Source organism: Emericellopsis cladophorae (assembly GCF_022114955.1).
Source record: "Emericellopsis cladophorae strain MUM 19.33 chromosome Unknown NODE_52_length_165805_cov_119_926832, whole genome shotgun sequence".
Taxonomy (NCBI): domain Eukaryota; kingdom Fungi; phylum Ascomycota; class Sordariomycetes; order Hypocreales; family Bionectriaceae; genus Emericellopsis; species Emericellopsis cladophorae.
Window position 1 is genome coordinate 68,943 of NW_026250977.1, and position 25,541 is coordinate 94,483.

The 25,541-nt window shown below is 54.9% G+C and overlaps 13 protein-coding genes across 13 annotated transcripts; 7 read left to right on the forward strand and 6 right to left on the reverse strand.

Moving 5' to 3' along the window:
* Positions 1 to 630: 630 nt before the first annotated feature.
* Positions 631 to 1,119, forward strand: J7T54_007565 (uncharacterized protein; the record flags this gene model as incomplete). The annotated part of the gene is made up of 2 exons (XM_051508973.1): positions 631 to 827; positions 891 to 1,119. 2 exons carry the CDS (start codon positions 631 to 633, stop codon positions 1,117 to 1,119), a joined length of 426 nt encoding a protein of 141 aa, XP_051359966.1.
* Positions 1,120 to 1,352: 233 nt separating this feature from the next.
* Positions 1,353 to 2,732, reverse strand: J7T54_007566 (Uroporphyrinogen decarboxylase-like protein; the record flags this gene model as incomplete). The annotated part of the gene is made up of 5 exons (XM_051508975.1): positions 1,353 to 1,429; positions 1,481 to 1,877; positions 1,949 to 2,484; positions 2,552 to 2,593; positions 2,678 to 2,732. The coding sequence occupies 5 exons, from the start codon at positions 2,730 to 2,732 to the stop codon at positions 1,353 to 1,355; spliced, it is 1,107 nt and encodes a 368-aa protein (XP_051359967.1).
* Positions 2,733 to 3,437: 705 nt separating this feature from the next.
* J7T54_007567 (ER membrane protein complex subunit-like protein) lies at positions 3,438 to 3,844 on the forward strand (the record flags this gene model as incomplete). The annotated part of the gene is made up of 2 exons (XM_051508976.1): positions 3,438 to 3,481; positions 3,574 to 3,844. The coding sequence occupies 2 exons, from the start codon at positions 3,438 to 3,440 to the stop codon at positions 3,842 to 3,844; spliced, it is 315 nt and encodes a 104-aa protein (XP_051359968.1).
* Positions 3,845 to 3,919: 75 nt separating this feature from the next.
* Positions 3,920 to 6,547, reverse strand: J7T54_007568 (GTP-binding protein-like protein; the record flags this gene model as incomplete). The annotated part of the gene is made up of 1 exon (XM_051508977.1): positions 3,920 to 6,547. One exon carries the CDS (start codon positions 6,545 to 6,547, stop codon positions 3,920 to 3,922), a length of 2,628 nt encoding a protein of 875 aa, XP_051359969.1.
* A 1,350-nt stretch (positions 6,548 to 7,897) lies between these two features.
* Positions 7,898 to 9,290, forward strand: J7T54_007569 (Protein transport protein-like protein; the record flags this gene model as incomplete). Its single annotated transcript, XM_051508978.1, has 2 exons — positions 7,898 to 9,178; positions 9,231 to 9,290. 2 exons carry the CDS (start codon positions 7,898 to 7,900, stop codon positions 9,288 to 9,290), a joined length of 1,341 nt encoding a protein of 446 aa, XP_051359970.1.
* Positions 9,291 to 9,785: 495 nt separating this feature from the next.
* Positions 9,786 to 12,083, forward strand: J7T54_007570 (ATP-dependent RNA helicase-like protein; the record flags this gene model as incomplete). The annotated part of the gene is made up of 1 exon (XM_051508979.1): positions 9,786 to 12,083. The coding sequence occupies one exon, from the start codon at positions 9,786 to 9,788 to the stop codon at positions 12,081 to 12,083; it is 2,298 nt and encodes a 765-aa protein (XP_051359971.1).
* Positions 12,084 to 12,263: 180 nt separating this feature from the next.
* Positions 12,264 to 12,580, reverse strand: J7T54_007571 (Acetate non-utilizing protein-like protein; the record flags this gene model as incomplete). The annotated part of the gene is made up of 2 exons (XM_051508980.1): positions 12,264 to 12,443; positions 12,506 to 12,580. The coding sequence occupies 2 exons, from the start codon at positions 12,578 to 12,580 to the stop codon at positions 12,264 to 12,266; spliced, it is 255 nt and encodes an 84-aa protein (XP_051359972.1).
* A 366-nt stretch (positions 12,581 to 12,946) lies between these two features.
* J7T54_007572 (Histidine protein methyltransferase-like protein) lies at positions 12,947 to 14,066 on the forward strand (the record flags this gene model as incomplete). Its single annotated transcript, XM_051508981.1, has 2 exons — positions 12,947 to 13,378; positions 13,434 to 14,066. 2 exons carry the CDS (start codon positions 12,947 to 12,949, stop codon positions 14,064 to 14,066), a joined length of 1,065 nt encoding a protein of 354 aa, XP_051359973.1.
* Positions 14,067 to 14,277: 211 nt separating this feature from the next.
* Positions 14,278 to 15,600, reverse strand: J7T54_007573 (Inhibitor of growth protein 3; the record flags this gene model as incomplete). Its single annotated transcript, XM_051508982.1, has 1 exon — positions 14,278 to 15,600. The coding sequence occupies one exon, from the start codon at positions 15,598 to 15,600 to the stop codon at positions 14,278 to 14,280; it is 1,323 nt and encodes a 440-aa protein (XP_051359974.1).
* A 1,058-nt stretch (positions 15,601 to 16,658) lies between these two features.
* On the forward strand, positions 16,659 to 18,152 carry J7T54_007574 (Histone deacetylase-like protein; the record flags this gene model as incomplete). Its single annotated transcript, XM_051508983.1, has 1 exon — positions 16,659 to 18,152. One exon carries the CDS (start codon positions 16,659 to 16,661, stop codon positions 18,150 to 18,152), a length of 1,494 nt encoding a protein of 497 aa, XP_051359975.1.
* Positions 18,153 to 19,086: 934 nt separating this feature from the next.
* J7T54_007575 (uncharacterized protein) lies at positions 19,087 to 20,035 on the forward strand (the record flags this gene model as incomplete). The annotated part of the gene is made up of 2 exons (XM_051508984.1): positions 19,087 to 19,314; positions 19,373 to 20,035. The coding sequence occupies 2 exons, from the start codon at positions 19,087 to 19,089 to the stop codon at positions 20,033 to 20,035; spliced, it is 891 nt and encodes a 296-aa protein (XP_051359976.1).
* Positions 20,036 to 20,227: 192 nt separating this feature from the next.
* J7T54_007576 (uncharacterized protein) lies at positions 20,228 to 22,020 on the reverse strand (the record flags this gene model as incomplete). The annotated part of the gene is made up of 3 exons (XM_051508986.1): positions 20,228 to 21,681; positions 21,741 to 21,876; positions 21,973 to 22,020. The coding sequence occupies 3 exons, from the start codon at positions 22,018 to 22,020 to the stop codon at positions 20,228 to 20,230; spliced, it is 1,638 nt and encodes a 545-aa protein (XP_051359977.1).
* A 1,235-nt stretch (positions 22,021 to 23,255) lies between these two features.
* On the reverse strand, positions 23,256 to 24,614 carry J7T54_007577 (uncharacterized protein; the record flags this gene model as incomplete). The annotated part of the gene is made up of 2 exons (XM_051508987.1): positions 23,256 to 23,300; positions 23,355 to 24,614. The coding sequence occupies 2 exons, from the start codon at positions 24,612 to 24,614 to the stop codon at positions 23,256 to 23,258; spliced, it is 1,305 nt and encodes a 434-aa protein (XP_051359978.1).
* Positions 24,615 to 25,541: the final 927 nt, after the last annotated feature.

Genomic DNA, 25,541 nt, shown 5'->3' on the forward strand with positions numbered 1-25,541 from the left:
CTGTCTCCCTAGGAAGTGAAGACGAACAGCATGTGTCTAGGCATGACCGAAGCCGTACCATGTGACATGTCAAGGATGCGGGTTACTAGCGCATTTTGAAGAGGAGCCAGCGCGGTTCCCGGAGGCTGGGCATTGGAAACGGACTGGCTCGCTCCTCTGAACAGTACGCTGTGCTCCTGACTTTGCGCCAAGCCCGAGTGAGGTTCGTTTGCATTGGACACGGTAATACCACCTGCCACGCTCGAGCAACACCATGGGATGAGGGCCGAGGCCGAATGAAAGTTGGACGAGGCTCGGGCCCAAGCTCAATCCAAGGATCGATCGACCCGCATACCGCCCGACGCATGGCAATTTTTAAGGTTATTGAAGGTGAAATCGCGGGGAAAGTGGCTTTTGGTCTGGACTCTGGGCGTTACGTACAGCCATTTTGTAATGACAGTTATGACACCGACTAAAGGGCACGACCCAAACTGAAAACCTCAGCCCAACACCATTTCAGTTTCCGCCACATCCTATTCTCTCTATTTACCTGGGGTCCCGCCAGTTGAGAAGAGCCTTGTCTGAATTCTCAATTCTCTTGAACTTTCTTGCAGAGTACATTCGGCCTTTCCGCGACAGAGTCCGCACGAAATGTCGCAATTTGCTTCGCATGGCCGCGGCGGCGCGGGGAACATGGTCGACCCGACACAGTCCCCGAAAATCCAGCCCTCGGACCTCGAGACGCCGACGCTGAAAAAGGCCGTCGTCACCACGGGTCGTGGCGGCACGGGCAACATGGCCAAGAATACTGATCCCGCCGAAACCCGGTTGCGACAGGACGTCCAAGGGTACGTTACGGACTCGGGGATCCCTTGATTTGTCGGTATGGTGCGACTAATTTCTTCGGACAGTGTTCCTCGTCGCCCTAGCTATGGTGCGCAGCATTCCGGTCGCGGCGGCGCCGGCAACGTGTTCAAAGACAAGGAGGTGAACGCAAAGGCTGATCGCCAGGATACTCCTCCCGAACAAGCCATTCGCGACGACGAAGACAGCACCATCAGCGGCGAAGATGGCGACAGGCTCGAGAAGGCTGAGAAGGCAGCGAAGAAGCACTGGCTATTCGGGAAGGGCAAGGCGTAGTGTGACTTGTGTCCCTGCCTTTAATTTGATTTTGATGTTGATTTTGATTTTTCCAATTACGTCTATTATGGGTTGCTGCAGGAAAGGAGTTCATATGGGTTAGATGAAGGGTTCATCCTCGATAATAAGGAATGTCACAGGACATTAAAGCGTAGTGCGTTGCACTTCCATTCGAACTGCTTCTATCTTGTTTTCCCCTTTTTTGAAAGCTAAGGTCCTTTGGCTCCCTCGCTTCATGAGCTTTTCGTCAGCCGATGGATCTCCTCAAAGTAAAACTTCAAGTTGTCAGGATCAACACCAGGGGTGATTCCTACGCTTTCAGTCAGTGAATAAACTCTCCATGCTCCAGAGAATCACTTACCGTGACCGAGATTGGCGATCCAGCCCTTGTTTCCGCTACCAACCCAAAATCCATCCACCATCTCCTTCACAGCCCTCGTGATGCCCTCCTTGGTCCCGTACAGAATGCCGGGGTCGGCATTGCCCTGGAACGTGACGTTGCGAGGCCCACGGATCTTGACGGCGTCTGCTGGGCTCTGGAGCCAGTCCATGCCAACAACTTCGTAGCCCATGCTGCATGCCGAGTCCAACGCGTGCCATGCGCCCTTTGGGAAAACGATCTTGGGAACGCTATCAATGTTGAGGCTCGCGAGTCTCTTGGGTAGCATGGCGGAGATATGCTTGAGGTACGGCTCCGAGAATTCCTTGTAGGAAGCAGGGCCAAGCTCGCCAGCCCATGAGTCAAACACCTGCACAGCCTGCAACAAGATTAGCACATGGCTGGTCTGCACCGTAGCGTTCTACACCAAGGGCTACGGATGAACCTTACCTGTGCTCCAGCTCGCACTTGGCATGCCAGGTGCTCCACGCAAATGTCGGCGATCTTGAGCAGCATTTTCTTGGAGGCCTCGGGGTACCTGTAGATCCATGTCTTGACCTGCGAAAACAGCTTCGTTCCGCCGCCTTCGACCATGTAGCAGAACAGTGTCCAAGGAGCACCGCAAAATCCAATCAGGGGCACACGGCCGGCCAACTTCTTCCTCGTCAGGGTGATGGCCTTGTACACGTAGTCCAGCTCCTCGGCGACGTTGACGTTGCGCTGCAGCACCTCCTCATACTGGCCGTCCTCGGGGTTCTGGAGCGGGTTGGGGAAATGCGGCCCCTTCTTGTCAATCATCTCCACCACCATGCCCATGGCCTGGGGAATGACCAGAATGTCGGAGAAGATGATGGCAGCATCGATCAAGCCGGCGTAACGCTCAATGGGTTGCAGAGTCAGCGTCGAGGCGACCTCGGGATCGCGGCAGCATTCGAAGAAGTCTCGGCCGCCCTTGGCCTCGTGGTACTCAGGGAGATAGCGCCCAGCTGCCGTTGCACACGACATGTCAGCAGAGCGAGACAACTTGGAGCGGGAAGCGGCAGTGGCACGAACCTTGACGCATCACCCACATGGGCGGTCGCTCCACGACTTGACCTATCCACGACACCATCTCAGCATAGCTCTCTCGAGTACCTCGATGCGCACGGCTGTCCGCACACATGGGAGGGGTCTACCCACCCTGCGCTGCCCGCAGCAACAGGTCATTCTTCAATGGTTCGAATGTCAGCTCCATGGCGTTGAATCGAGGGTCCGACGGGTCGATTACTGAGTGCAAAGGGTCACAGGATAGCCCTTGACCGGTGGATTTTCTCAGAATCATGGACTCGCACCCCGCTATAGAGGAGGGGCACGCGAAGGCCGAGACTGGACGCGCCGGCCGGCCGACATGGGTGACATCTCTCCACATCCCACTCCCGGTGACGGCTAGGCCAGTTTTCCGCCGTACCAAGTAGGAGAAGCTTAATGCATCTATGTACTGTTTGTGGTCTGGCTACCTGCTTGGTACAATTAGCCCCTGATAGAAGGACGCCTTTAGATGTTGTTCAAGCCCGGGCGCAACTTCTGTCCATCTTGACGCTTGCTCTCCCTCAGCATTGAAGCGTTGCCATCCCCAGAAACGAAATTTTGCGAAATCCACTACGCTCAATGACTATACCTCTTCCGAGTGTTCGAAATATCGGTGGACCGCTTTAGTATTACCCAGCCCAATGGCGCATTTTGGCGGGCAGGAATCCAGGCTATGGAGTCAATGTCACGTGACGCGGACTATGTTCCATTGTGGAGCTACGACTTGAAGCTATCGCCAGCCAAGGCCGACCATCCATCCATAGGTCTTCGCCCAAGCAAAGCAGCCTCAGGGACTAGCATCTTTGAAACAGTCGTCGTAGACCCAGAGCAAGAAGAGCAACCCTTTCCGCGTCATTGAAGCACCAGGACCATGTCTATCGAACGAGAAAACCAGATCCATCCGATCGTCACGGAGTCAGTGATACACAACACAAAGGCAAGCACCCCAGACGCTCCACAAAGCGACAGTATCCTGACCGAGTTTAGACACTTTCGAATCTCTACAGCCTCACATCTTCGCTTTTCGGCGTCACGGCCGGTATCCTCGGCCTCGAATCTTACAACGGCTTCCTTCTCTACCTCGTCCTCTCCGTCATTACGACTATTTTCGTCTATGTCGTCAAAGTTCTGCCCGAGTCATTATCTGAAGGGCGATCGATCGGGGACACACAGCGTTTCTTCAAAGGCGCTTTGCAGTTCTGGAGCGGTGGATTGGCGAGCGGCATGCCGGGGTTTGTGCTGACGTGGACGCTATTCTACGGCCTTGTACGGGTATGAGCAGGTTGTCATTGGGCGAATAAAATAATAGTACAAGATTGCAACTACCATACAAACGATCTGCACACACAATGACTACTCCACAATCTCTATGATCCTCCCAACATAACCCTCCAACCCGGTTTTGTCCTGGCTACCACCCTCCAACAGAATGACGGGCGATCCCAGCTCAACCCACTCTCGGTTATGCAACAGCTCCAGGAACACTTCGGCCCCAAATTTGGGGCCCTCTGCACCGCCAGCCACCCCTTGCTCGGGTTCGTCGTTGAGGGCAAAGACATCATCAATGTCGTCATCTGCTGCTCCTGGTCCGGCAGCAGCGTCACGGCGATGATGCGAGATGCCTCGGACGCGCGCAGTCGCTCTCACGCTAGCAACATAGACGTTGACAAACGCACCAACCGCCAGTGAGTTTATATCGGGGTCCTTGAATGTGGCCGTGAACCCGCTCGCGGCCTGCAATGACAGGCCTGTGTTGACCATGTGTTTCGATGGGATGGCAAGCACCATTCCACGCCGTATCCTGGGAGAGTCTTGCGACACGCATTCACAACCTTCTTGCCCAGCTGTGGAGGAATGATTCAGAATGAGACCAATCGTTCCAGCCTGGCCTGACTCAAGAGTCCGGACTGGCAGGCGTAGATTTCTAATGCTCACAATCTCAGCCGTATGCCACTCGCCTGCAATTGTCGAGGCCGACACGGCGTTCTTCATGGCGACTTTAGCCAGCTCCGCGGAGGAGGGATGAGATATCGACAGCCCGTAGTTCCCGGGGGATGCCTTATCCTCGGGTGCGAAGACCCTTGCCTCGTCGTCCTCTGGGGGAAACGGCCCAACCACGATAGAGTCCCCAACGGATAAGTTGCCAAATCGCAAATGACCCGAAACAACAATGCCGCGGTCACGCTTAGCGGCCGCATTGCTGGCAGGTATGCTGTATGATGCAGGCAGTGTAAAAGTGTCGTCGACGTGGAAGAGGACCTTGGGCTGCTCTGGATTCAAGGCCATGCCGACAAAGTCTTCAGATGTTGGTTTTGGTGGCATTGGCAGACTTTGCAACAAAGCATGCAGCAGCCCGATTCCAGTCCCTTTTACGGCGCTAGTGAGAACAATCGGCACATGCTTTGTCAAATCGCCGCACTCCGTGATGCTGCTCACGACACCGCGTATCTTGGTGAGATCCTCGTCGGGGATCCGCAGCAGGCCTGCATGGCCCTTAGCATCAGGCTGCACAATCTTTGGCATCCGGCCGGCTTCCTTTATGGCCGAAAGAATCTTGGACATTGTCTTTTGCACGCTGCTCTTCGACGCAAGGTCCATCTTGGTCACGACAATGGCCATCGGGACACTGAGCTTCAAGGACAAGTCCAAGTGCGCCCTGACAAAGGCTCCGTTGGCAGCGACGGCAGCTGAGACATTCTCCGTTTCCGGCGTGGCACCTTGCTTGTCTTGCTCGAGCTCCTTGTCATCGCCCGCGATGCAGAGAACACTCCAGTGAGGTGCCCAGTTCATGAGACCGCGAAGGACCGTCCTGCGGTATCGAGGATGACCTCCTGAGTCGGACGCAAAAACGAGCCGTCCACCCTCAGCACAACCGTGGATGTCGATCCAGGATTCAATGTTCCTTTGCGCGAAGTTCAGTATGTCCTGGTCCTTGTATCCAATGAGCTCCTGAGCAATGGAGCTGGTAATGCCCGAGACCACCTCATGCCGATGCTTAAGCAGATTGAGACGGCTCTTGCCTCTCCCATTGTCCAGTGCACCAGTGGAAAGGGTTCCGAGTAGACTCGACTTTCCAGAAGTCGTAGGGCCTGTGAACGTGACTCTGAGCTGAGGCGTTCCTGACTTGCCTGTGTGAGGCACGACCATGGCCTCCTCCCGTCCTGGTGTGGTGCTTGCAGATGTCGACCCGGCTTTGTTGTACTCGGTCTCGTCGCCATGGCGGTGTTCGCCACCCAGATCTGGCGTGACGAGAGCCTCCGCAACCCATAAGGGGGCTTCTCTTGGAACTTCTGTCTTCTCCGGCCCAAGAGTGTCGAACCATTCGCAGTCTCCGACAATGACCATGCGCAGTACCTCTACAGAGCAACCAAGACTAGCGGCCATGACTCGAAGCGTCTTGATACTCTCGTCCATCTCATCTTTCGTGAGTCCAACAAGAGTCCCATCGTCAGAAACGCCTATCTCGTACAAGGCACCTCTTGACTCTTCGAGGCCAGGTAGGAGACTTGCCTGGCTCTTGACCCGTTCCAAGTCGATATCGTTGCCCGGCAACCTTGGCAGTGTGATCTCCTTGGAGCTTGATACATGATAGGGGGAGGACTGCTGCAGCCGCCACAGCAACTGCGTGGTCAGCTGGAGCAACCGCTGCTGGCGGGGCTGGCTTGCTGCTGCATGCGTTCCATCCGACGTAGGCTCCCTTGGTCGTCCCGCATACGACCCGACAGACCTTGAGGCTGTGGTCATGGACTTGTAAGCTCTACGGGGCCGCAAAAGCAGGTGGAGCTTGTACTCGGTGGGCCCATCTTCGGGCTCGGCTCGAAGTTTGGTGACTCCGTAATCCGACAGCAATCCAGCGTGCGGGGCCGTGCCTGGCTTCGACTTGACGCTGTCCCCATCCTTGGACTTACCAGAGTCCGTTGGTATCAGCCACGGGGAGGCAACCTTGGGAGGGTTGGGATCCCAAGTGAAAATAGACGCCATTTTGATCTCGCAGCGTAACGCTTCCTCAATTGATTCGTATTGTTCTCGTGGTTTGCCGTTGACCCATGCTTATTGTATAACGTGTACAATTCCCGGTGACTTTGCGTAGGTGATTGTTTCTTATCATCTTGATGAGGTAGACCCAATGTCGGAATGTAGTGGTCCAGATCAGGATTGACGTGGGAGGTGAGGCGTGGTTCATGTATCAGTGATATAGCTAGATCATGTCGGTGAGTCAACACTCCCGTCGGCGGTGGCTCATATGATAACGAAGAAAGGAACAGAACGCCACAGTAACGACTTGCGCCAGACACGTAGATTGATACGCGAGATGAGAGACACGCGGATCAAAAGGGTTCAGGGAGAGACGTAGAAGAGGCGATCACGGTAAAGAAGACTGGTGAGTTCGAGTTGGAATCGGCGAGACTCTGTGTCGTCGAATGGTGAGATCACGTTCATGACTGAACAATTAAGCGTACTCAAATAGGCTTAGCGAGAAGAAGCGGCCGCTTCCAGACTACCCTACGTCGACGCCGACTAAGACTGGTTGAGCCCAAGGTGCTGTATTCGGCGTCGCGGAGGCTCTGTGTACCCGCTCAGTACATTAGATAATTCTGAATAACGTGCACTGAATCAATGGTGCAGGACGTGTGAAGAAATGTGAGTCAAGTTGAGCAATGCCGTATTATAACGTAATCCACAAGCGAGTTAACCTATCCTTGACATAAAAAATGGCGTAGCGTGCACAGGGAGCCACACCTCGAACAGATATTCATTGCACAATATGCTGGCTTGTATGAATACAATTGATTCAAATGGCCTAGTGATATGTTGAAACCAAGTTACCCGGTCTACGGACTGGACCTTGCGAGAGCTACTGCAGGTTGCAAATACATTGCGCTATGCGCAGCCTCCAGTTCGAAACTGAGACCTTCAGCAAGCGGCCGGAACTCGAGACACCAGTCTCACCCAATGGTCCCTGAATGTGGGGGATTCATCACCTACCCAACTCTCATCCTAAAGCGGCGCAACAGAGCATTAAATAAAGCATATCTGGAGCAGACACAGCCTGCAGGTGTGCAGAACAGGTTCAAGGTCCCGAAACGCTGATATTCAGCACTGCTGCAGCGGGTGTCTCACTAATAAAGGCAAGGTACAGGTACCTTACGCTCTGCCTCCAGTCGTGGTATCCCCAGCGGCTTGCATCGCCACAGCCCAGCCTAGTCGGATCAGGCACCTTTCGGACAGTTTGCGTGTCCCGGCCATCTCGACCTCTTCTCTCCTCCACACCACGATCCTGCTCTAGTCGCACGGTCACTCAATCACCATTATTCGACAGAGGCACGCAACATGGGCAAGTTCAGCTTTGGCAGCAAAAAGGGTGGCGACGAAGACGATGGCGGTCGCAGCAGCCTGTTCAGTCGAAAGAAGTCATCCCCTGCCCCTCAATCCGACAACCCGTACGCTCGACAACCCTCCCAAGCTGATCCATATGCCGACCCGGCGAAGATGACCGCCTATCAAAAAGCTCGAGCTGGCCTCGACCGACCGGCAGGGCCCCAAGGAGGCAATGGATCATACGATGGAGGACCTTCTGGCGCACCTCGCCCTCAAGCACAGAACGCGTATTCGTCATCCTCATCTTCGCCAGGGCCAAAGAGTGGCGGAGGGTACGGCGCACCCCCTCCTCAACAGGGATATGGCAGTGATCGCTATGGCTCCGGTGGTGGATACGGCGGCAATCGATACGAAGCGCCCTCGCAGAACCAGTACAATGCCCCGGCAGCCGGTGCTAGAGGCCCTGGCGGCTATGGAGGTCTTGGTTCAGTGAGCAACGAGGAGCCCGATAGCAATCGTGACGCACTCTTCTCGGGAGCTCAGGAGCGCGCGCAAAGACTGCCGCCGCAGGCGCACGATCCGCCCCCGACTTATTCACAGGCTGGCGACGCCCCGGCCGGTGGTGATTACGGGGGCTATGGCGAGCAAAGGGAGCTCACGGCTGAGGAGCAGGAAGAGCAAGAGTACCAGGCCATCCTGGCGGAGAAGAGGAAGGTCCAGCAGGAGAGCGCCGGCTCCGTCAATCGCTCTCTCTTGGTCGCACAGCAAGCCACTGAGGTTGGGCAAGCCACCTTGGCTCGCCTCGGAGCACAAGGCGAGCGCTTGTACAACACCGAGAGGCACCTCGATCTCGCATCGAACCAGAACAAGATTGCGCAGGATAGGGCAGCCGAACTCAAGACGCTGAACCGCAGCATGTTTGCGGTCCATGTGGGCAACCCCTTCACTTCCAAGCAGCGACAGATGAAGGCGGACGAGGAGGTCCTCGATCGCCATCGCTCCGAGCGGGAGCAGAGGGAGGCTACACGTCGAGACGGCTATGCCGCGAACCAGCGGATGGAAAGCAATTTCAAAGATGTGTCGCGCGGGCCACAAGTTCGTCGGACTGGCAACAAGAACTACGGCAAATATAACCTTGACGACGAGGATGACGAAGCACGGCAGCTGGAAGACCAGATCGACGATGGTATTGATCAACTCAGTGGCCAAGTCCACATGATGAACCGCATTGGTAAGGCCATTGGTCAAGAGGTCGACACCCAGAACTCGCAAATCAACCGCATTATGGACAAGGTAACGCCCCGCCCCTCAAATGATTGTGACAAGGTGCTAACGGCCAAACTAGAGCGATGCTGTAGACGATCAAACAAGGATGAACAGAGAGCGCCTAGCTCGTATCAAATAGAGATGTTCACTTTACACCAGATTCAGCATTGGGAACTACGCGCTTGCGCGGCCGTCTCTTGCGGTAGCTGGATCGATCACTCGCTGGCTCGTCATAAGCATTCGCATATTAATACACTCAGGGGTTTCCTTGCCGCTGTATATACTACATAGCTCGGAAGTGTCTGGCTCAGACGTACCATGCTGCTTTGGATATGGAAGCTCCCCAAATACGGTGATAAAAAGCCTCATGGCTCACCTGGTGAATGGTCATTTTTCGTCAGTACTAGAATGCCAATATGTAGCAATTCCAAACTAAACTAGAGCACGCCGCTTCAATGCAAATGAAGTTTACACGCTGACAGGTCCCGGCTAGGCGGCCGGGCCCCGGGCCCGCCGCCTGTTGATCACGTGTGCCGGCGTCAGTCAGAAAACAGACATCCAGCACCAACATGAGGACCACCAACTATTATTATATACGGTCTCACCGTCTCCATCACCCACTGGACCCGACATCATGGCGCCATCTGCCAAACGCAGGAAAAATCTCGACCCTTTGGCCCAAGCTATAGCCAATTTCGCAAATGCGCCAGTCGTAAAGCGTGCGCCGCCAACAGTGGCCCCAGAGGCTACTGCGCCTGCGCCTCCAGATGTAGCAGCGGTGCCTTCACCGAGACAGGCCTCAGCGACAGTGTCCAACCCAGGCAAAGCACACGCGCACAACCCTAGGCGAGACCGCAAAGCCAATTCCGCAGCAGCACCATCAAAACCGCAGGCTGACATCCGTAAAGCCCAAGATGAGCTCCCCATCGCACAGTACCGTGGTGAGATACAGCGGGCGGTGCGCAATTCCGAGGTTCTTGTCCTGATTGGTGAAACGGGTTCAGGAAAAAGTACCCAAGTGCCACAGTATCTACACCGTCAATCATGGTGTAAGCGCCGGAAAGTCAAGATTGGGACTGAGGAAGTCAACGTGGGCGGTATGATTGCAATCACCCAGCCACGAAGAGTCGCGGCCACAACGCTGGCGCACCGCGTCGCTCGCGAAGAGGGTACACCGCTGAAGCCTGGAGAGCGGGACGGGACGGTTGGTTACTCGGTGCGGTTCGACCACAAGGTTCCGCGTGGCACGCGGATCAAGTTTCTCACCGAAGGCATGATCTTGCAGGAGTTGCTGCGAGATCCCAACCTGAGAGACTACAGCGCTATCATTGTCGACGAGATCCACGAGCGCAGTCTGGACGTTGATCTACTCGTGGGGTTTCTGAAGCAGATGCTTGCTGGGGACAACGCGGGTCGTGGGGGTATCCCCCTGAAGGTCATCATCATGAGTGCTACGGCCGATGTGGAGGTCATCCAGTCATTCTTCCGGGACATATACCCTGAAGAAAAGCAGTCGGAGGCTATCCAGGTCCTGAGGATCGAGGGGCGGCAGTATCCCGTACAAACTTTATACGAACCCGAGCCTGTAACCAATATCAACGACGCACTGGTCGACATGGCGCTCAAGGTTCACACTCAGGAACCATTTCCAGGAGATATACTAGCTTTCTTCATTGGACAAGAAGAGATCGAATCGGCACAGAAGCTCATCGAGCAGCGCGCGGCTGAGCTCGCGTCGAATGTACCGAAAATCAAGGCTGTTCCCTTGTACGGGCAGTTGTCCATGGAAGCCCAAAAGGATGCCTTCATGCCGGTCAAGGCCCCCTTCACCCGCAAGATTGTGCTGGCAACCAACATTGCCGAGACGTCAGTGACAGTACCCGGTGTCAGATACGTGATTGACTGCGGCAAAGCCAAGGTCAAGCAATTCCGAACGCGCTTGGGTATGGAATCACTTCTCGTGAAACCAATTTCGAAATCGTCAGCGATTCAACGAAAAGGCCGTGCTGGCCGTGAGGGACCGGGCAAGTGCTTCAGGCTCTACACGGAGGAAGGTTATGAGGGTCTGCGCGAGGCTGATCTACCTGAAATCTTGCGAAACGACGTGCTCGGCGCTGTCTTGACGATGAAAGCCAGGGGTATCCAAGATGTGATCAACTTTCCCTTGATCGACCCTCCGGACATTGAAGCTATCAAGAGGGCCATGTTTCATCTCTACTTCCTCGGTGCTCTGGATCAGAATGGCCAGCTCACATCTGAAGGCTCTCATATGGCGAGATTGCCATTGCCAGCGCCGCTCGCCACTGTTCTCCTGGCCGCGCCTTTGCCCGAGTACGACTGTCTTCTTGAAGCCATTGACGTGGTGTCTCTCATCACGGCCGGCGGCGATATCTTCTTGCAGCTGCAATCAGAAGAGGAGCAAGAAGAAATTGGCGAGGTGCGCAGTGAGCTTCACCGCCGTGAAGGCGATATCATTACGCTTCTGACGACCATGCAACGCTACACGTCAGAGAACACCGACAGGAACGCTTGGTGTCAGGCCCGCGGGATCAACGGACGCAACATGCGGCAAGCCCTGAACATCCGACGACAGCTGCGCGATCTCTGCGTTAAACAGAAGCTCCTGGCTGATAAGCCACCTGCCGATCCCCAGCCATTCGTACCTGTATCGCCTGACCGAGCCGAGAACATAATCAAATGCTTCCTCAAGGGCTTCGCCCACAAAGTGGCTACATTGCAGCCAGACGGTACCTACGCTACAGCCGAGGGGAAGCACACCGTAGCTATACATCCGTCGAGTGTGCTCTATGGCAAGAAGAAGGAAGCCATCATGTTTCTTGAGCACATCTACACCACCAAGAATTTTGCTAAAAAGGTCAGCGCTATTCAAGGCGCGTGGATACTGGAGGCAATGGAGTCTAGATATTTGTGACAGTGGGTGATGAATGAATCATAAACGTCATAAATTATGTGCCCAACTATGAAGGTTCATTCACTGTTGCTTGTGGCTTGCTATAATGGCTGAGGAAATGTCCACTCCGCTCCGTATGCAATCAACTATACACAATCCTACATGCCTCCTATGTCCAGGTCAAACCCTTGGATGGCCACGTTACGAGCTCGACCCGTCGTCATCCGACCCGCGCTTCTGAATCGCCTGCATGAGTTCGTAGAGTTGGTGGACCTGCTCGTCCGACAACTTCTGCAGTTTGCCCTCTTCAATCTTCTCACCCTTCCATGAATCACCTTCGACTTTCTGTGCGTATAATTGCCACTCTGTGAGGAACCCAATCTGTGAGACGTTAGGGGATGGGCGCTTGCCATTAGATGCGTCGCGTTGTTGGGAAACAATACCAGATGGGCGGGATTGTCCACCTTGCGATGCGCCCGGAATTCTGCCTTGATGTATTCATCGCCCAGCACGCGCATCTCGTGAGGCAAGTGTTTTCTGTGCGCGCGGAAGAGACGACGATACAGTGGCATGGGCGGCAGCAGTGCCATTGGACTGGGTTTGAAGCCAGAGGCGGCTGTCGCGGCTGCCTGCCGAGCAAGAGATGAGCGCATTACCACGAAACTAATTCCTTTCTGTAGGTAGGTCGACGTTATGCGAAGGCGGAAATCGCAGGTTGCCAGCAAAACTGAGGGTGATGGTGAGGCGCACGCGATGATGGCGTTGATGAGACGTTCGATTTTTGGCCCCACAATCTTCAGGCAAACACAGTGTCGCAAACCTCGGCGTCAAGACTCAAAACAGTTCGAATGAAATCTCATCCTTGAATCAGACCACCTCTGACCATGGCATTCTCTTTCGGCTTCTCAGGCGATGATATAGATGGCGTGAGCGATACGCCCGCGCCACCGCCTCCGTCAAAACCGAGCGCCTTCCCCGTGGCCGGAAGACCACAACTTCCACCAACCCATCATGACCTTCCGGCCTTGCTCTCAACCTTACCTTCCAAGATTGCTTTTAGTAACTTGAATGTCAGTCTTGATGATGGAAGCTCGATGCAAATTCCCCGTCGAGAGCTCTGGGATGTGAGGATCCAGCTGATGGCTGAGGATGAGGGTCAGGCAGAGGGCATGGAAGGGCTGGGAAGCCACGATGTAAAGACGGGCGTTTATGAGGGCGGCTTCAAGAGTTGGGAGAGCAGTCTTGATCTAGTCAAGGTACTGGCATCGGGAAACTACTTTTCCAATGACGACGACGCGCCTGTGCGCATAATCGAGGTGAGACTTGCCAAACAACCATCAGTCTTGACACGCAGTGACTGATCAGCAACAGCTTGGTTGCGGTACCGCCCTACCCTCACTGGCAATGTTCCAATGGTCCCACGCATCTACATCGGAGTCCCCGAGACGGATCTCCTTTGTGATAGCTGACTACAATCCTACCGTTCTCCAGCTCGTCACGCTGCCCAACTTCGTCCTCAGCTGGGCCCTCACACAGCAAGCCACCATGCCGGCTCTGCAGGACGCATTCGCCGAGGACGGAGAGCTCGAACTCTCGCGGGAAGTCATTGACGCGTTCCAAGAATTTCTCACATCTCGTGGTATCAGCTTGTCCTTCCTGTCAGGAGGCTGGTCCGAGCAGTTTGTCGACCTTGTCTACGGGCATGCTCCACAGAAGGATGCGTCATCTGCCCTTATCCTTGGAGCAGAGACGATTTATTCTCCATCAGCATTGCAAGCCTTTGCGGAGACCACGCTATCTCTCCTTGAACGCGAGCGGGCTGCTGGTACTGCAAAGGCAGTGGCCCTGGTGGGTGCCAAGCAGCATTACTTTGGCGTCGGAGGGTCACTCGAGGACTTTGTGATCGATGTCCAGGGAAGAGGAGCTATAGTGGAAAAATTGAGAGAAGAGACAGCCGGAGTTAGGCGTGGGGTTGTCAGCTGCACACTCCGAAATGATTTTTAAGGGGTAGTAATTCGCCGTGGAAATTAAAAGACAAAAAACAACCAGACGTTCCCAATGTGCAATCGCATTCATGGTATGACAGGCTATATAGTACGCCTAAACATGCGAGCGAGGGTATCAGCCGTGACGAACGCCGAGGCACGCCGACCTCCCGATCCCAATTCCCAACATAAAAACCATTGCTGGGTCCCCATGACCATCTGCCGCGGCCTCACCTCCCTTTCCTAAATTTCTCAGAGCACACGGGGCAGTACCAGGTCCCGTTCGGCTCGCTTTTGAGGCCAACACAGGACCAGTGAAACCATTCATATGGACAATCGTCGTTGTCGCACGCAACCATGTCGCCATGGCTTACATTGTTGCACAGGCAATATTTCCGGTCATCGTTACCATCGTCCTCGTCCTCGTCCGCATCCAGAACAGCGTCGTCGCCGTCGGCATCTTTGCCATCACCAGCCGGAGTCCCCCTTGAGCGGTGCTCGCCATCGTCAACGTCGCTCCCGCTAACAGCATCAGAGAGGTCACTATCCGCTGTAGATGCCGGCGAGTTCCTGTTGGAGGCCTTCTTGACCCGCGAAAGCGATGATTTGCTGGCTGCTTTTTTGCGTACGACTCCGATAGGTGTTCCACGTCGCGAGCCACTGCCCGCCGTTGTTTTTGCAGAGTTTGGCTTCGGACCGACACTGCCAGCCCTCGAAGCGCCGCCCTGACCGCCCGCAGGCGCGCCTTTGGGCGTGCCAGGACCGAGGGAAGAATGCCTGGCGAGTCCGCTGGAGGCGACCGGTACGTTTCCGAGACCGGAGCTGACACGGACCCCCCTTTTTGTCGCAGGGCCAGTAGAGCCTTCGCGTTGCTGGCGGTTAAGAATCATACTGGCAGCTGGAGTAGCCGGTGCCGAGGAGGCGTGCTGTTGTAGCTGCTGCTGAGTTTGGGTGGTTCGGACATTGGCGTGACCGGGCAATCGATTGAGCGCAGGCGACGCAGCGCCATTCGGAGGAGCAGTAGCGGCGGCTGCAGCAGGACCTGGAGCTATGTTGCCACCTGTGGGCATTGGTCTGAAGGTAGCAGTTTTATTGGCAGCGCTTGGTCGGATGAGTGATGGGAGCTCGTCGGGGTTTGAGAAACCGTGTTCGCTGCGGTCGTAGAGTTGCTTGATCTGATAATCCAAGGTCTTGATGTGCTTATCCATTATGAGTGCCGAGTTCTGCACAAGTTTGATCTTCTCTAGTTGGATCTTGTCGGCTCGCTCGTAGGCTTCGCGTATTTGTGCCCGGAGCCCCTCCTCCTTCGGATTTGGCTCATGGCTGCCATGCGCCTTGATGTGTTTCTGGATCTTCGCGTCCCGATCTTCGATTATTCGTATTTGTTCGTTGTATTGGCGGTCTCTGTCTGCAATCTCATCGTGGCAGAAACGAATCTCTTCTGGTAGATTCTGTACGCGGTTGATCCAGTCGTCGAGGATCACCCCTGGATCCACAGCTTCGGCTGGAGGCATCCTCTTGACGAAATCAATCGACAAGTCGTCTCTGGGCATGACTGTAAGCTTCGTGTCCGAAGGCTCGATGAGCGATCAGACGAAAATTTCAGTATCGCGAAGAAGGGTTGCGCACGAATAAGCACTGCAACGCGTGATGAGGTTTGGTATGCTGAAAGCAGGCACACGGGGAAGTAATAGCATGTAAGCAGCCAATAAACATGCGTGCAAGAGCCACACGCTCGCTCGCTTATGCTCTGATGCGTTCAAAATTCGACAATAAGTGATGTGTGCGGCGAAGTAGGTAAGGTAGGTGAAACTTCTCAGCCCACCGCGCGACGTAGTGCCGAAGCTCGGATCGAGACCGGGAACCCCAGTCGCACAGGTCGTCACTCACTGACGGACGTGGGTCTTCAGCGTGCGACGCCAAAGTACTCGCAAGCACCTCTTGTAATCCCAGGGCAGCTATGCCACGTGTTGTGAAAGCACGCGCAAAATATGAAGAGTTGGACGAATGTCGGAGCTCACCTCTGGTCTGTGTTTGTCAGGGTAATTGTGTGTAGATGGTGGAAGGTGGCGGTGTTCCAGTCGAGGTCCGACTCTTGCAGTTTAGATCGCTACTCTCAGCTCACGGCAGCAGGCCTTGAAAGAGAAGCAAACTCTCAGATTTTTGAAAATGCCGAATGCTGTAAAGTGTGGCTTGCTGTCACAGTCGGTGATAGTTGAGTTGGGAGAAGACACTCGATTGAATGGTGATCGATTGTTGAACCGCGACCACGACATCCGGTCTATCATCTGAGCCAGAACTCAAATTATTGCATCAGTCAGCAGCAACAGCAGCAGCCGACCGACAAAATCCCCGCACTACTCTTCTTGAGGCTTAGCGTCGGGAAGGTACCTGCATGATCTCCAAGTCTACTGAATTTCAGATGGTACCTTCAACACCCACTCACTCACTCACTCAACCTTCCATCGTCACTTTCGCGCATTTGGTGCGACGCACCCTGCGCAGCTCTATTCGCGGTTCATATTCTGTCTCGGACTGCGAAAGCTTCTCAGCCGACAGCGGCATCATCCACCTCACTCACGCCCGGAGGCGTCCGCGCCTTCATAACAGTATGGACACCTACCGTTTCAGAGTTCCAAAACCCAACTACCTGCCTCACAAGAGGCTCGATGCCTCAGAGAAGGATGACATTGTAGAGGAGTACAACATCCCTCTTGGAAAGGCCAGCGAGCTTGAAAATGCCAAGTTTGCTGCCAAATGTGAGCGCTACGCCCTCGAGGCAGGTGTGACGCGACCCAAAGGCTACAATGTCTCGTTCCATTGCAATCCAGACATGGAGAAGCACCATTTCGGGCAGACACACCCCATGAAACCGTGGCGCCTGACTCTCTCCAAGAGCCTGATATACTCCTATGGCATGTCCTTCGCCATGGACAATTACATCTCGCGCGCTGCCACGTACGAGGAACTCGCCTCGTTCCACGCGACAGACTACCTCGACTTCCTTGGCACGGTCCTGCCCGAACCAGTCCCTTTCGATGTAGAGAATCCGAATCCTGATCTCAAGTTCAACCTCGGAGGTTCGGATTGCCCCCTTTTCGAGGGCCTCTACGACTATTGTTCCATGTCAGCTGGGGGCGCGTTGGATGCTGCTCGCAAGCTTTGCACCAAGCAGTCCGACATTGCCATTGCTTGGGGAGGAGGTCTTCACCATGCCAAGAAATCTGAAGCATCGGGCTTCTGTTACATCAATGACATTGTCATTGCAATCTTGCAGCTGCTGCGCTGTTACCCGCGTGTACTCTATATAGACATTGATGTCCACCACGGCGATGGGGTTGAAGAGGCATTCTTCTCCACCGATAGGGTCATGACCGTATCCTTCCACAAGTACGACCCCCAAAACTTCTTTCCCGGAACAGGCGCGCTTGACGACAACGGCCCTCAGAGCGAGCATAACCCAGGCTCCCACCATGCAATCAACGTACCACTCAACGACGGAATCACGGATGAGCAATACGACTGGCTATTTAACTCGGTCATTGGCAAATGCATCGAAAAATTCAGGCCAAGTGCCATTGCGCTGCAGTGCGGTGCGGATTCCCTGGCCGGCGACCGACTCGGGCGATTCAATCTGCAGGTACAAGGCCATGGCGCCTGTGTGGACTTTTGCAAAAGAGTTGGAATCCCTCTGATCCTGTTCGGAGGTGGTGGCTACACCCCAAGGAACGTTGCCCGCGCTTGGACGTACGAAACAAGCATAGCCATCGATCACCAAGATAAGCTCAAGCATATGATCCCAACTCACACTCCCTGGAGGGATCACTTCAGGCATGAAACGCTCTTTCCGACTCTTGAGCAGATTCTCGGCGAGCCGCGACCGAATCGCAACACGCAGAAAAAGCTGCAGGATATTGTACAGCATGTGACGGAGCAGTTGCGCTTTGTCCAGGCAGCACCAAGTGTTCCTTTGCAGGTGATCCCGCCAGATCTAGGCGGGATCAGGGACGATGTCGAACAGCGCATCAAGGAGGAGACTGAGGAGAAGAGAGATGAACTTCGAAGAGCTCGTGAGTCGGCCATCGGGCAGGCCATGGAGTACTGAGAGAGGGGAGGCCTAGCCTTGCACGTCGGATTTGTCACGCAAGACGGCATGCCTCCCCTTTTTTACCAATGCGACGGACTACTTCAATTATCCGTACTTTGGTCCGAACGATCTCGATCCGATTCGACGAGCCCTGTCACTCCAGTCCATGCCACAAGCATCGCATTTAGTACAACGGCACGAAGAAACATCATCGCCAGTCTCGAAGAGACATATCATCAAGGCGTGACACTGTCATCCATGACCATCCCACCTCCCCCGGTTCTTAGCACGATGTCAGCCCTACGTGTAGTCTGACTTCAGAACAATGACGCTTTTCGCCTTCGAGATTAGGCTGTGTTGTTTTGTTCCTTCCCTTGCCCATGCGCGAGTGACAGCCTGACAGGTCAAAATGAGCTAAAACAAGGTGGGATGGTTGGATATCGGATCTGGCCTGGTGGAGCCTTCTTGGCTGATCAAGACGACGTGCCTGTTGCGTACTCGATCTGTAGCAATCGAGCGACTCACACCTCTTCTACTTCCAGCTTGCCTGGCTACTGCATCCTGCCAGCGCAAGTTCTGGCTAGATCAGCATAGCACTGGCTTGCTTCCTTTGATCATGAAGTAGGTCTGACCAAGCAATTTGCATTCGCAACATGCCCATGTCAAGGCCCCTGCTAGGTCTTAGCTCTTACATAGAAACGGACCGGGATAGGGACCAGGTGTACGGACTTGCGACCATGTTTCGAGATTGAATCCTTCCGATATTGAATCCTTTTGACATGCCTGGGTAATACCTTGAGGCTCGCTGGCGACGCCCGCCTGGTGCGCCTTAAAAAGGAGAGCCGTCCAGTGCAGTTTATGATAGAAGTTCATCAAATTCACTCTCCTGTCTTACGGATTCTAATACCTGAAGGCCCCTTTGTGAAAAAAGCCCTCGTCCGAATCGCCCAACATGGTCAACTCCAAGATCCTCTCGGTATATGTGGCTTTGGCAGCTGGCTCTTTTTCTAACGCTGCTAATATCTTTGACGGTCTTGAAAGGGGCACCAAGTGGAATATCTGCATCCACAAACCTATCAAGCATGACACGGCGGACGATATAGTCCCCAAAGACGGCTTTGTCTATGACATTGACATGGAGCACGCTCGTGACTTCCCTGGCACCATCCCCGCGATCAAGGTACGTGAACGACCTTCAAATCCGCTCTAAACCCGCGCGCGTGCTGACCAGATGGCAGGACTCTGGCAAGATTGTCCTTTGCTACTTCAACGCGGGCGCCCTCCAGGACTGGGACGCCGATAAGGATGCCTTCCCAAAGGCTGCCATTGGGAAGACATTGGGCGGTGACTATGAGGATGAGTGGTACCTCGACATCCGCAACCAAGATGTCATAGAACTCATGTACAAGCGCATCGAGGAGGCTGCCGTCCTCGGCTGCGACGGGGTTGACCCTGACAACGTGGATGCTTGGGCCCAAGGAGACGAGGATGCGACTGGCTTTGGACTGACGCAGCAAGACTACACGGATTATCTCATCAAGCTCGCCAAGTTTGCGCATGACTCTGGTGCACTTGTGGTTGGCCAGAAGAACGCGCCCGCCATGGCCCCTGCCTTGGTCGAGACTCTGGACTTTGCCGTGCTGGAATCTTGTCGCGAATGGGACTTTTGCCAGGACTTCCAGGTCTACGTCGAGGCTGACAAACCAGTCTTCCAAATTGAGTACCCTGCGTCCATCCTGGAGCAGGGTGAGCTCAGTTCCGAGGACTACAGGAAGCACTGTCAAGGAGATGCCGGCGACGCAGGATTCAGCAAGGTCTTGAAGGGAGCCAGTGCGCAGCTTGATGGGTGGACCCAATACTGCGGTGAGGAACCTTCCGAGCAGGCCGTTATCGATTGGTAGATTCACTGCAAAGTATACAAAGCATCGAACCGAGGGAGATATGAATCGTAGCCAACATCAGGGTATATTTAATCTCACTTCATTACCAATATCATGTGTACCCCAGCAACGTCATCGGAGCGTCAACTCTGCTCCTTGCGTCTGATACTCATGTTCATCCATATCATGCGCATAGACAACGAAGAGGATATCCTACTGTCTTCTTCGCACCTGCACAGCGACAAACACCAACAAGGACAGGCCCACAACCATGCCAGCAGCCAGCAGCATCAGATTGACTGGCACAGGGTTCCCGTGGAAGGTCTTGTGGAACATCAAGTCCAGCGCCGACTGGGACAGATTCAGCAACCCGGAGAGACAGATGATCAACCCATAGACAGTTCCAAACGTCCGGAACCCGAACACCTTTGCGCTGTAATCCGACACCGCCGTGTAATAGAACGGTCTATACAGCACAAACAGGGTGATGTTGGCATACGCGGCCCAGGCGTACGGAAGGACGCCGAGAACACCAATCAGACTGGCAATCGACACCAAGACAGACAGAACGGCAACAGTGCTGGTGTGGTCGAGGATGATGCCGATAAAGGGAATGGCAAAAATGCCGCCCACTGGGAGGGCGATATCGAAAAAGTTGTTGATCTCCGCCGCTCTGTCCGCATCGCCGAGCAAGTGTTTGTACTGCGGCCTGATTGTCGCCACAAAGTAGTTGATGCGCGTCATCTGTATGACGGTGAAGAGACAGATCAAGATGAACCAAGGCGATGTGATCTGCTCGTAGACGGTCTTATCATGCATGACACCCCACACGCCCGAGGTTGTGTTTTTGCGTTGCTCCTCCTCGACCAGGTCATCGGCTGTGACGGAGCCAAGCAGAGACTCAACCTCGTCCACAATGTGCTCGCGCTCCTGGCGCTGCTCAATCTGCAACTGACGGCGCTCATTGCGTAGAAGGGCGGTTTCCTCCGTCACCTGATCATCAAAGGAGGTGCTCGACGTTTGACTGTCGTTGGCCGCTTGTGCTTCATCCGCCTGGTCGACCAGTTCGCCCACCGTCTTGTATGATTTGGCAGGCATATACAGGAGCTGGACAGTAACGATGAACACAGGGACGACCAGATACACCAGGAAGAACCGACTTTGGTCAAATTGGCCGTCCGTGCCGTTGTAGATGATGCGATAGACTAGAAAGACTGCGCTCGACGAGTCGAAAGCGCCCGTCAGTAGCGCAAGGATAAGGCCTGAGTGGCGAGGAAAAGCATTGGATAGCTGGAAAGAGGATATGAAGGTGAAGGGACCGCCAAGAGCAAGAAGCAGGTAGCCAAGCAGGTAGGCGTCAAATGGTAGCTCTTGCGCATACGCCAATAGAAGTGCTCCAAGTGTCAAGAAGACGCTGCCCAGGATACCGCAGACGCGTGGTCCGAAGTTATCGAGAATGGCCCCCACAGGCAGAGCGGCAAGGTTAGTGCCAACAGCTGCGACTGTGAACATGAGGTTGAGATGAATCTCGACGCAGGTGTCGTCGTCGCTCTCTGGGCATATATTGCTGTATGCGCCCTCGCGTATGAACACGGGCTTGATGGCGGCGTAGCCAAATACAACACCAGCTGCGAAGAGACAGTAGACGACGGCCGTCCCGATTTGTACTGAGTTGACGTTAGCTTTCCGTCACGTTGTAGGGGTGCAGGCGGCGCGGGTGGCTTACAATATCTCATCCATGGTGAGACGTCGAATGCACTCACAGGCTCGTCACCTAATGGCTTCGGGGCTGGCTTCCGTTCTGTAGGAGAAGCCAGAGTTTCGGGCTCTTCTTCCCCGAAGAAGTCCTGCCGGTCGGTAGACTTATTCGGGGATGGATGAGGAGAACTCCATTCTTGTGGAATGGGGTTGAAGCTCAGACGCCGTGGTCGAGTCCCTGCATCGCTTCCTCGACGTACATTCAGGTCTGTGAGCGTCTCGATGCTCCCGATGCGGTTGAGAGACATGGTCGTCAGACTGTCCTACACAGGCTTGTGTAGTATCATGGGCTGGGTCTGTAGGAATTGGAGAGTATTATCCACTGAGCTGATCACTCCAATAGTCAGTCTGAGCGACCACCGTGTCGTTGGTATGGAGGACCACAAGTTGAAACAGCCTACTGATGAAATATACTCTTGGAGCGCAGAATCAGGCTTTCTGGCTGCTGAGTGGAGTTCCAGGTGCCTGCGGGCTAAGGATTGATATTGTGCAGAGTGCTGCTATGAATGGGCAAGCATCAATAGTAGGTGGAAAGGATGCGATTGACGTCTGATGCGATAGAGTACGTGAGACTCAAAAGATAACAGACAACGTACATGTAGATTAGCTACCTGCGGAGAGGACTGGAGTGGGTAAAGGCTGCAGCGTAAAGCGTTGCGCTAGGCGATCTCGATAACGTAGATTGCTCCGGGGTTCTTCGTCCGGCGCCCTGCAAGCGACTAGCGGGATCACCGACACAGTGGCGGAGGTGGACAAGGCGAAAGGCAAGCTGCGAGCCTACAGCATACAAAACAAACTGTGGATTGCTCTGCGAAAGGGGTTGTGATGGTTCATGTTGCCGAATCTCTGTCTGTCTGTCTGTGAGGAGATGGTTGGTGACGACGCCAGCATTTGCTGGTGGGTTTCTCGTCAACCTGAAGGTGAAGTCACGGTATGTCTTCTGTAAAGGCTCTGGCGGCCCATTCTGATCGGCTGCGTTCGCTCAGCTACGTCAGATTGACGTGTAATTGGGCCTGGCCCCATGCGCCTTCTTCGTCCAATTCACTCCAGGCCACTATAACCAGGCACCTTCGACCTGGTCCAACCCGACCCAACCTACTTGCACAGAGTCACAGTAGACCTCCCTTCACGTCAACCAATCCCAAGGGCACCGAATCACTCGATGGCAACTTGCAAAGGGCCCCATTTCAAAGCGTGAGTTCAAGCGTCGCGACCAGCCGAGATACATTATATACAAGATAAGGCGCACGCCAGGAGCAGGGGGCACTACGACGCTGGCAGGCAGCGAGGCAACGCACAGCAAACACACAGGGACCGATGCGAACGAAACAGCAACACTCTTTGAATACACAATAATGGCGCACGACCGCCTTCCTCCAGGCCAGCCAGCCCCGGGCTAGCAAAAGCCTGCAGGCCCCAAGGTCTACAAGAAGGTCCAACAGCACACAACATTCAACACCCGAGCCACGAGTTTGACAACGGTTTAGAAGTAACGGAAGGTGGCCTTGCCACCCTTCTTGAAGGCAGTCTGCGACCATGTTAGCATTGGCAACTCAAAAAGTCAAGATCAGTCTCCACTTACCGTGCAGCCGTTGCTGCCGCCGGTCCACTTGCCGTCGATGTAGGAGCACTTGGAGTTGACATCGCCGACAATCTCAATGTTGAAGTCCAGCTTGGCCGTGCTCATTGGGGCGTTCTGGAAGATGGAGAGGAATGTGTTGCCATCATCAGTGTAGCCGACACCAGCGATCACGGGAGCCCAGTTGCCGAGCTTGTCGGGGAACTTGTCGCTCTTCCAAATGCAGGCCTCCTCCTTGTCGAAGCCCTTGGGGTTGACGTAGTACTGGGCAGAGGTGCCCTTGTTGTCCCAGGTGTAGTAGCTCTGGTCGGGGTTGCAAAGCTCGACCTTGTCGCCGGGGCCAGCAATAGCAGGGATGTACATGCCCTCGGTGCCGGGGTAGTCGGTGCGGCAGGTGGAGACAACCTCATCGAGGTCGTTTTGGATGAAGACACCACCCTCACCCTTCGTGCAAAGAGGGTACTCGCCGTCGCCGTTGGGATCGTGGGTCAGCCTGAGCATGCCCTCGCTGTCGCAGTAGAGTCCGCCAATGGACTCCAAGGTGCTGCCCTGAGCCTCGGGGAACTGGCTCTTCTGGTAGCCGGGAGGGCAAGCATAGGAGCACATGGTGCCCGACTCGCAGTCGTCTCCGGAAATGCCAGTGTGGATGTCAACGATGCTCTTCAATGAGCCCAAGACATAGTCGGGAACCTGCTGAAGACCGGCCCACCCGTTGAAGCCGAGCCAGTCAAGGCTGACGGCACCATAGTCGGAGGGGAAGTGGGAGCACTTGATCTCACCATCGGGGAACGGAGTGTCGACACCGCCGCCGGTGACGGGCTTGGGAGTCGACGACTTCTGGGGCGCAGCGGAAGTCGTGGGGACCGCAGAGCTGGTGGTCGTCTCGGGCTCGGGCTCGGGGACTTCGGAGCTGGTGGTGACCTTCTCGATGAACTGGGCACCAAGCTCAGGCGCCTCGGCGGTGGTTGTTGGCTTCGCTGGTGGCGGGGGAGGGACGAACGTCGGGGTCGACTCGCCGACGATGGTCAGTTCACCTCCGTCGATGCGGTCCTTGGCCTCGTCGGCCTCAATCAGCTCGCCGTCAAGGACGTAGACGGTCTCGGTGGGACCGGCTACCCAAGCAGTGACAGCGTCGGGTGCGTCGCGCTCCTCCACATGGGCGACATGGCGAGCGTGAAACTGCTGGTGGCCGTGCTGGTGACCGCCGGCCGCAGCGGCGCCAGCGACCAGAGTGGCCGCCAGGGTGTACTGAGTGTATCTCATTGTTGCGAATCACAACGAAGTCGTCGAAAAGCTGTGCAAGTGGCCATGGTTAGCTCGTCTCGTCCTATCTCTGCTTTGGGCGCGTCGGGGCATCTGCTGTCGGTATTCCAAGGGTCTGGGACACGGTTGTTTTGCAGCATCGCATATGATACGGATTTCCAAATCTTGTACAGCTAGTCCAAGTCTCGTGTGTCGTCGCGCCGTCTTGTACTCACCAGATGATAGTTATCCTTCTCTTCGGTCTTAAGCGAACGGCGTAGAATTGGCAGCGGAAGCGAGCGTGAGAGTCGGTGAACCGATCAAATGAGTGTGGGCGAGAGCAGAGATAATCTGACACTCGTTTAGGTGAGGAAGCAAGGCGTTAAAGGAGCGACAAGGCCTGATGAGAGCGGGATAGGAGAGCAGAGGGAAGGAGAGGATATAGCTGGTGGAGATTCAGAGCATTGGCAGACCTGTCCATCGGCTCCATCTGCTCGACCGGCCCATTCGAGTCGCCAATGATATTAGCTCATTACGGCGGCGCAGCGCGGCGCGCCAGGAACTCCATTGTCGGTGGATCCGTCGCTGTTCTCCTTTGCGCGTCTTTACAGGGGTGGGAACATGGCTGACCAGGCCTGGAAAGGCTGGCTTGGCTCGCCGTGTCTGGGAAATTAACAAGCATGTTGACAGGGCGAAGAGGGCCAACCATGATTCACGCACATGGGCACGCACTAACTTCAATGTCTCTCTACACAGTCGATGTAAATGGGGGGCATGGGCCCGTCAGGGTCGCAAAAGACAAAGACAGCGCTGCGGACGAGAAAATATGTTCATTATCCGCGAAGGAGAAGCATATCAGACAGGTCAATGTTGTTCGTGATTACGATCATGGATGCTACCGTCCAATTTGGGATCGACACCGCGCCCCGTCAGGAGCACTGTAACACT